The sequence below is a fragment of the Crocodylus porosus genome, unplaced genomic scaffold (genome assembly GCF_001723895.1).
Source record: "Crocodylus porosus isolate Cpor-Errol unplaced genomic scaffold, CroPor_comp1, whole genome shotgun sequence".
Lineage (NCBI taxonomy): Eukaryota > Metazoa > Chordata > Crocodylia > Crocodylidae > Crocodylus > Crocodylus porosus.
Genome location: NW_017728918.1, coordinates 109,191 through 118,911, shown reverse-complemented (window position 1 = coordinate 118,911; position 9,721 = coordinate 109,191). Strand labels below are relative to the sequence as shown.

Sequence of the window (9,721 nt, the reverse complement as noted above, 5' to 3'; positions counted from 1 at the left end):
GTCCCTTCCGACTCTAGCTACTATGAAACTATGAAACTATGAATTAACCTAACAGTCTACTAGTTAGGGCATTTACTCAAAAAGTGGAACACCAAGTTCTAGGCTCTGCTCACCCAGAGCCTGCATCAGAGGTAGGCAATTATTTGGGCTGAAGGGCCACTTAATGAGTTCTGATGAGCTGTGGCAGGCCAGGGGGCAGACGGGGGGCAGGGAGATACTTATTGATCCTCTCCATCCTACTGACCATGGCTGTGAGCCTAAGGAGGGAGGGCTGCGCTCTGTGCTGCTCTGCTGCAGCCAAGGCCAGGCTGGGCCACGCAGCACACAAGCTCCTCTGCTCCCCTGGCATCCACCCTCCGCATCCACCCGCACAGCTTCATGCTGGCATTGTGCAGTCCTGGCACCGCAGCCACTGGCATCCTGGCCCACGTGGGATGAGACACGACACAGTGCGCAAAGTAGTTGTCTTGCCCACCCATTCACCACAATGAACTGCTGCCACCATGCCACACCAGGATAGTTGGGGGCACCTCCTAGCAGCGCCACAGTGGCTTATCGTGGTGGGGAGACGGGATGGCTACCCAGCGTGCTGCATCATGCCCGTCCCATGTGTGCTCAGCTGCCAGCAGCTGTGTTGCCAGGACTGTGCGGATGCAGTGCTAATGGGAAGCCAGGGAGGGGGGTACTGGATATAGTGGGAGGGAGGGCACATGGAGGAGTCTGCATGCCATGCACTGCATGGCCCAGCCCAGCCCCAGCCCCAGCTGCAGCAAAGCACAGCAGCACAGGGTGCAGCCTGCCATCCTCAGGATCTTGGCAGCACCCATCAGGCTGGGTAGGATCACCTGGTAGGCCAGATACATCCCGCAAGCCCTCCCCCCACTAAAGCTGGAATCCTAAATATTTTCTGGACCAATGAGAATGAGACTGTATATCCCAGTGGTTAGGGCATGGACCTGGGTGGTAAGACACCAGGGTTTCAGTCCCTGCTCCAGTGAGTATGCAAGTGTGCGATGTGCAACAGAGCACCTTGAACAAAAAAGACTGAGAAGGGCTCCTGCCAGAAAATCCTTCTGGGCATTAAGGAAGAGATGCTGTGTGCATTCATTCTTTGGCGTCCATCATCATAGCTTTGATATGCACTCCTGGCTCATGCTGGGACTCTGGTTTATAATGGCCTTGTCAGAAATAACCAGCGCAGGACTCTAAAGCAGAACTGTGGAAGGGAGAGAGCGCGGGGCCGGGGTGGTGCGCTGGTACAATTAATGTGCTCCGCTTGTCCCAAATCTAATATGGCCAAAGTTCGCTCTAACTTGGAATGAATGGGTGCGTATTTCTCCCCACTTCTTTATGTGAACTTGGTCAAAGAGGCTTCTAGAAAATGGCAAAAGCTGCTCCAGGATTTACTTTAGCTGCTATCACAAGGTATCTCATGCTAGCAGTTCTAAGATCCCCAGAACCCTGACATGAGGGCTGGATGTCTAAAAAAAGTGCCTTAAGTACGAAGACAGGCAAGCAGCATCTGATTTTCCACACACCTTTAATCTGTTCTTTTGATCTCCAGTCATTCAGGTTGTCCCAATGGCTAATTAGAGACCCAGCCCCTTTGAAACCAAAATCCCTATATGAATGGCTTTTTATTGCTCGGCTTCCAAAGTCTTGACACGTTTGGATATCTCACGTCGAATCTGACTTCTACTGTTTTCGAATAACAGAAATCTGTAGCTCCAGGTCACTGACTTAATGTTCCAGACATGCATTCCCAGGTGGCGTACATTTTGCTTCAAATGAAAACAAGTGCCGATAGCAAGAGATTCTGGCACTTGACCCCAAGAATCAAGGCCCAAGGCCTGGATTAGCGGTGGTAAATGCAGTGTAATCAACCTCAGCTTTTCCCTTTTAAACACACAAAAAAAGCCTTCCAGATTGGACATTAGCTGGGGTGGGGAGGCCTTTAAACAGGAATTAAGTGCAACTCATTAATCAAAAAAAAAGGGGGGGATGTGCTTGCACTGAAGGATATTAATAACCCCTGAAGCCTACTCCTGCAGAAAGAGAAACCAATTTCTACAGTCTGGGCTTGATTAGATACAGTGATTTATGTGCTTGATGGTGAAGGCTTCTGGCTCAGCTTTTTTTAATTGCTGTCAATCACAATGCACACACAATGACTCGAGCTATCCACAACTGAATTTGAAACACACACACACACACACACACACCCCTTCTGTTTCTTGGGGGCTGTTGAAAGGCAGCAATGGACAGGAGTGGGTAGAAGTCACTAGTGCACAAAGTGAGAAGAGTGCAGGGGCAGCATGGAAGGCCGTATAAAGACTAGCTCCAGAGAAATACTGAGAGGAATGGGAAGAGTACAGGCAGGAAGATACTGCTGTTGCCTCTAGGACTGTTGCATGCGAGCACCTCACAATCTACAGTCTGGGAAGTCAAGGGATATTTGTCCTGCTTTTTCAGGTGGGGAGGTGGTTTTAGCCTGCTTTGAGGCTCAAAGAGACTTAGACTCACCCAAGGTCACGTGGGAAATCTGTGGCAGAGTCGAGAACTCAGTATGGGTCTCCCAAGTCTCAGATAAGTGCCCTACCCAAACAAGGATGAATAAGAGTGGTTAAGTCTTCATCACTTTGTAAACTCATTCGACATGGGCTCCAAAGCAACGGCTCAGTGCCATTCGCAGACCCACACGGCCAGACCGACTGAAGCTCATAGCACTCATTCTTCTAAATGGGAAGTTTTCTCTTCTCCAGAGGCAGCAAGCCTCATGCCAAAAGCAAAGGGACTAATTTAACCAGCAGAATGGACCAAGCACAGCCAAGAAGATCGTCATCAAACCATTCCTGAGCGCAAAATTATGGCATGGAAAAAGCAAGCATTACATCTCCCTTCTTCCCAAGCTGTTCCAGATGCTGGAGAGGCTTCTTATGTGTGCTGATTACCTGAAAGGGAAAGGGGTAGCCGCTTGCGCGGCCACGATGCCTGCAGATGAAGCTTATCAAGTGAATTGTAAAAGGCAGAGTTCAGCCGTAAATAAAAGGAGTAACAGATGGTCAACCAGCCAAAAATCTCTGCCCTTATTCTCTGAATCTGCCCCTCCTTCACAGTGTGTCTTCTGCTTGTCCCTCCTATAACAAATGTTCATGATCCTATCTGGGAGTGCCTCCCCTTTCCGATGCTCTCTTTTACTGTAAATTCTGGAAGGAGGCTTTCAGTCCCTTGATATGCTGCAATGGTGTTACGAGGGCAACTGCAAATCTGTCAGTGCGTGGGTTACTCACAGGGCAAACATTGCCCCAGTGCTGTGTTCTTGACTGTAGACCACTGATATTTGGAAGCAGAATGCACTTGGATCAACTTCTTTTAAAAGGTAGTGTGAATTCCTCTAAAAGTGCGGGGAGTCACATAAGTGAGCAGCTATATAGGGAATATGGGCGCTGGCCAAATCACAACAACATAGTTCCCTTGACCCCCTGGTTCATTAGTCTTACAAGTCTCTCGTTCTCCTAGCACATTTCCTACTAGTTACTCTTGATTTACAGCAGTCATACAGGGGGTTTAAACACACCAAAAAAAGTTGACATCTCTGCCTAAAATGTTCCCAGTCTGAAAACCAGTCTTGGAAAGACTCAATGCATTTGCTTAGTCTTGTGTCCAGGAGTCATCCTCATGGACCTCAGTAACAGGAGTCAGTGATTCTGTAACAAAGGTACCTCGCAAACAGTTTCTTGAGATGTAGAAGTCGCATATGATTTGAGGAAGCTACATACTGTCTGCGTCATTTGGATAAAATGAACAAAGGCAGTAACTGGAGTTATCCAAATCCAAGACAACTTTTAATTTAAAATGACACCCCCCACACTTATATTCCACACATGGAAAATTATAATTTTGTCCTAATTTTCCATGTATGGAATCTAATTAGTGAAAGGTTGTCCTAAATTTGTGTCCCCCACTGCTGTGCCAGGGAAAGCAGCAGCAGGGAGGAAAGGGGCCACATCCTTGCCTCTTGCTCCTCTGCCCCCTGTCCCCCTGTGCCTGCCCTCTGCCATGCACCCCCCTGGGGCCTGCCTGAGGACAAGGGGGAAGGGGAAGGCAGCAGGAGGCACATGCAGGCCAGAGGCAGATTGGGGCAAACACAAAATTGGAGGCCCCCCTCCCCACCATGGCAGCTGGACTCCAGCAGGGGGAGAGGCTCCTTCCCCTCCTGTTGCTGCTGCTGCCAAGGGTAGGATGGGCCTCCGTGCCATGTGGGGGAAGGTGGATGGACCCCACATGGGCGGGGGGTGGGGGAGCATATGCCCGCCTCTCCTCCCCCCACCACAAGCAGAGCAGAGCCCAGAAGGGTGAGGGTGGAAGCAAGCTGCCTGCTGATGGCTCAGGGCTCTCCCTCCCCACCCCTGCACAAAGTGCCTATAGCTCCATCCTGCTCCCTGCCCAGCCCCAAGTCTCATGCACCTTCCTGGCTGGGCAGTGGCCCCAGCCCCTGCCCCACACCCTGCCTCACCATGGGGACCTTGATCTGCACCCCCTCATTCTCCTTCCTTCCCCCATGCCCCTTCCCCCCATTAGACTTACCTGCAGGGAGCTGGCTGCCTAGCTGTGCTCCTGGCCACGTGCAGCCGTGCACATGCACAGGGGTGGTGCTGGGAGGGCAGCTTGGGGGGCTATTGCCACCCCAAAATTCACCTTAACCCCCCATATCCACCCCACCCAGCATCACTGCTGCCCACCCGCCCTGCTCCTGCTCACAACCTGCAGAGGTGCAGCGCTTCGAGCTGAGCCAGCACCCCCACAAGAAAGAGACTGGTGCCACCCCTTCATCTGCTGGCAGCCCCAAGCAGGACCCCTTGCAGGCTGGAATACTACCTATCTGCAAGGGGAAACCTCCCATTTCTCAAGAGAACCCAGGCATCTGAGGGACCCTGGGGCCGGGGCTCACTGATCCGTGCATTAATCCACCTATGGCAGGCACAAAGGGGCATGTTCCCCCCCCACACCCTGCTGTCTCCCCTGCACTCCCCTTAGTTGTGTGCTCCCTCCCCTGTCAAATATACCATTCCAGCCTGAGGCAGGCAGTGGCTCAGATCCAGCTTCAGCCCTGAGCCCAGGGCCAAATCCAGAACTGAACCACCACGAGCTGGTACTTGAATCCCGGATAAGTCTTCTCGCCTACCCACCCCCCCACCCCCCCCCTCTGCCCCCATGCTGATTGGAGGAAAAACCTTGTTTTCAATTTAAATAAATACAGTAACTATCATCACACAGGACATGACAAGTTTAGCATTGTCAATTATTTGAATGTACTATAAGCGTATGCATTAATGTCCTCCTTATGATGGAATGATCTATGACTATTTACATTGGCTGCAAATCTGACTGTCTGAGTACAAGAGAAAAAAGTCAAGCCAAACATCCTATCCAGCTTTTATGCTACTAATTTAAAAGTGCCATCATCCCCCCAAAAATATGTTTCTGAGGTATGCAATCCCTACTGGATCACCACAGCAGGTATGTTTTTATTGTAAAACTACTCTTCGGAGTGATTCAATTAGTGGGAAGTCCTTCTCAACACAGTTACAACAGAGTTTGGCCTTGCAATATATTTCAGTTTTGGCCAAATGCCGGGAGCACTAGACCAAGGCTCTAGCAAAGTTCAAGAACATGCCAAGAAAACAATTAATTCCTGTCTATGCAGCAAGGACATCCCACATATTCCCAGTGTAAGTTGACCAATGCTACTCAACATGGTTGTCTTTAAGGGCACTGGTCTGAGTAGTATCACTAACAAAACAACTGCTATGGGGCCTGAGAAAGGTGAAGCCTGGAAGAGACACACATTCACTTTAACCCACACAATACCTGAAGGGAGGTGCCAAAAGAACAGGTAACATCTTCCTTAATTAAAGTGGCGTAGGACTGTGGGTATCGGGAGGGACACATCTGATGACTTGGTACAATGCGGCCATAAAAGGAAGACTGGATGCTGATGGTGGTCCTGTGTGGGCATCTCAGGGAGACATATTCTCCGTCACAGGCATGGGCAGTGTAATTCTTCAGCATTCGTGATATATAACCTGCCAGAAAGACAAGAACCATCATCACTGAAAGGAAATGAGTTAATGGCAGCTTGGTATGCAGCTAATTAACTCTCGCCACACTCTTCTGAAATAGATTATACCCCATTTCACAGATGGAGAACAGTCAGAAAGGGTTAATCGAGTCTGCTGGAGAGGTCCAATGAAAATGCTGTGGCATGCTGCAGCGTCACATGTATTTAGTGTCCTGCGTTTCCAGATGGCTGTGGGGGCGCTTTAACTAAGACTTGTTGAATGAGCTTTAGTTCAAGTGCCCCCGCTGCCATGTTGCCATGTGGGTGCCCCCACTGTAGCATTTTGATTAGAGCTGCTCTGTGGGAGTCACTGTAATTGAAACACACCCCCCCACCCCAGAGCACATGCAAAGACACCCAAAGGGGTTAAGTGACTTGCCCTTGGGTACATCTGGGGCAGAACGGAGAATTATTCCAGAGTTTGAGGCCCCTAGTCCATTGTTTAGGCTGCTAGATGAAGACGTCCCACATGAGGACTGGAATTTTTTTCCTTTGACAGCATCACCTCTTTTAACAGTGAAATAGAAAATTTCCTCTCCCCCGCCCCCTTATGCAAAGTTTTTACGGTTTTTGGAAAGGAAACTGCTCCATAGTGCCAAATCTTTCCAGAAGAGGTTATCTCTAGTAAAGGTCCAAGACTAGCGTGGCCAAGGCACAGCAGCTTTGGTAGCCAACAGCATACAAGGGAGCAATGTGGCCAACATCATGTTCTGCCACCTTTAGCTCCCCAGTACTAACGACCTCATTGCCATTACAGCAGGATCAACTTGGGGGCAGCCTTCGGTGCGAGTTGAGAGCAAGGCAAATTCATGCTTCTGGAGCTATCACAAATCCCCATCTGCTCTATTACCACTGACCCTCCACATACGCACACGCGCGCGCACACACCACCGTCACCTTCATCATCTATCAGCTCTAAAAAAGGAAAATTAATTTAATCTAGTGGACAGGTGAACAGAGTCTCATTAAAGTTAAGCTAAGTAAGTGAAAGAGACTGAGGATCACTACCGATTGCAGATGGGTTATCATGGCATCACCTTCAGACTCTGCCACGCACAAAGCTCCAGGGAAAACCACTGCTGTTCTGACTCAGACATCTGTCCCCGAACCAAGGACCTGTGGGTACCTAGGATCTCTCAGGAACTACTAAGTCCTTCTCTTGAGCAATTTGAAACAAAACTATTGATTTCCAGGGTTTACCCTGACTAACCAAGAGGCGCTGTGTTTAAGCAAGTCCTATGGCCACTGGAAGAGCAAGCTAGGTCAAGACTCCCACCAGCAGTGAATTCTACCTGGTCCTTCATGCTGCTTCTGGGTGCCATCCCCAGTTGCTCAGCTAGTCTACACAATGAGAGCTGCCTTCTCCTACAGCCAGGCTCTGTCCTTCTCCCATCTGCTTCAGCAGCACAGGGCAGCACTACAGATCAACAGTCAAAGATGCTAGGACTTCTGGACACAGAGGCCTGACTCCTGCTGCTAATGGGAAGCAACAGTGACACCTGCTCCTTAGTCAGATGGCATGGTCACCTCCCACAGCAGCTCCAGAGAAGAGGACATGGTTGTAATTTGGAAGTGAAGAACTTTTCCCATTTGCACTAAAAATGGTGTGTTGCAAAACCAGAAACCAGTACACCAACCTGTATTTCAGTCCTTGTTTTTAGCATTTTCTTCTCTCCCTGCCCTTTTATCCTCCCTTTGCAGTGGAAAAAGTAAGGAGTATGGCAGGGAAGACAAGCAAGAAAAATGAAACAGGAAGGGAAAAGGAGTAAAAAAGTTTGAAAATGAAGGTTAAAACCTGATTTTTTTTTTTTTAATAAATATATTCACGATACATGAAAAAGGCTCGGAAGGTCTCCACAGAATTTTCTTCTCTGTTTTGACCAGGTTTATACAGGAGACCACAGAAACAAGTGAAGGGGCAGCCATGCTAGATGGGGCTCTAGCATACCTGGGACAGATGGAAGATCTAAAGGCATCGAGGACAAATCAAATCCTCCTCTGGGACTTAATGCCACGATTCTCAGTCCACAGGTCCCAAGCCACAGAGCGTCTCTTCAATTTAGCACCCATGGACCCCTGCACCAAATGAGGCATTTGGTTGTTTTTCACTTCAAGCAGGGAATTTGGCATGTCTTTCCTGCAAGCCTGAATACTGCAATGCACGTGCTATATCTATCGAAGTTAACAAATGTACTGTAGGGTCTTTTCCTGCTGAACTGGAATGCATTTGCTACCATTCACATAGGGTTGTGGTGCTGTTTCTTTAGCACTGACAGCTCATGTGGCTTCTGAGCCATCAGAATAGGATGTCAGTGGCCCAAGAGTTAAACCAACACATGTAGATGAATCCCAACATGAGCTTCCTTTACGAAGGTTGGAGTTTTTTTTACTTCCTTTTTCAAATGTCATCATTATTTAACAGCGCTACTGCTGTACCTCATCAAGGTACAGACAAAATATACCCTTCATTCAAATCAACATACTGATTTGTGAGCATTCAGCAAAATTTGTTCAGAAGTAAAAACAGTATGAGATGCAGCCCCAACAGCTAGACAGTATCATTTGGCTGAATATGAAGAGGCAATAGCATTGTTATAAGTAGAAAATTTTTATCACTTGTCTGAGGAAGCTCTGTTAGTGTAAAATTAACTGCTCCGTGTTGTTCCTTTACATTTTAGAGAGCAAATGGCCCTGCACAATGTAGTTTTCTTTGTCCTGAGGTTCGCTGGAGCCAGATTGGATAGTTGCTCTCCCTCCCAACGGAAATCAGAAAGCAAGGTATGCGTTGGGTAAGTCAAATTATCACAAGATACATACAGACATCTCATTTGTCCTGAGATAAACCATGTTGTCCCGAGACAAAAGTGTAATCGTTTGGATGTCCATGTCTGCTGTCCTGGGATAAATGCTAAAAAGGGTCATGGGATACGAAGTACTAATGGGATAAGAAGTTTATCCCAGGATATCACAAAGCACCTCTGAAACAGTTATCCTGGGATGGCATCATTGAAACAATGGCAGAAAAGCGACAGTACGTTCAACTGCTCACTAAACCCTGATCAGAAGGGCGACATCTGTTCGTGTCCATAGAACCAAAGAAAAGTAGGAGCAGAAGGGGCCGCAGGGGACCATCTAGTAGTCCAGCCCCCTGCTCAAATCAGAATCATTCTTGACTAAACCATCCCAGTCAAGTGTCTACTTTGCTCTTAAAAATTCCCAAGGATGGAGAATTTCCTGGATCTCTGGGTAGGCATTTCCAATGCTTAACCTCCCTCAAAGGGAGAAAGTTCTTCCTAATTTCTAACCTCAAGTCCCCCTGCTGCAACTTGAGGATTCAACACATTTTTTAAAAAGAATAAATTGTTTTGCAAGGTCACTTTACCATTCTAGGACTTCCCAAGGCCTTTGAATGTATTTGGGAGACAGGGAAGTGTTCCTTTTGCTAAGAGAAATGCAAAACTCTAGAGCTCTTGCTCCAGAGATGATACTTTTATTAGACCAGCCACCTCTGTGCAAAAATGAAGTTTATTTTCTACTTATGAGGACTTTTTACCATCTTCAGTTTTCCCTAAGCCTAAGGAAGGGTATGTATTTCTAAAA

General features: G+C 48.1%; 1 protein-coding gene across 1 annotated transcript in view; it reads right to left on the bottom strand.

Moving 5' to 3' along the window:
- LOC109311468 (protein eva-1 homolog C-like) overlaps positions 1–9,721 on the bottom strand; it is a 303,458-nt gene that overhangs the window by 199,363 nt on the left and 94,374 nt on the right. Inside the window, exon 2 of the mRNA XM_019537109.1 lies at positions 5,872–6,086. Within this exon, the coding sequence (XP_019392654.1) occupies positions 5,872–6,086 (215 nt within the window). The remainder of the gene's footprint in view (positions 1–5,871; positions 6,087–9,721) is intronic.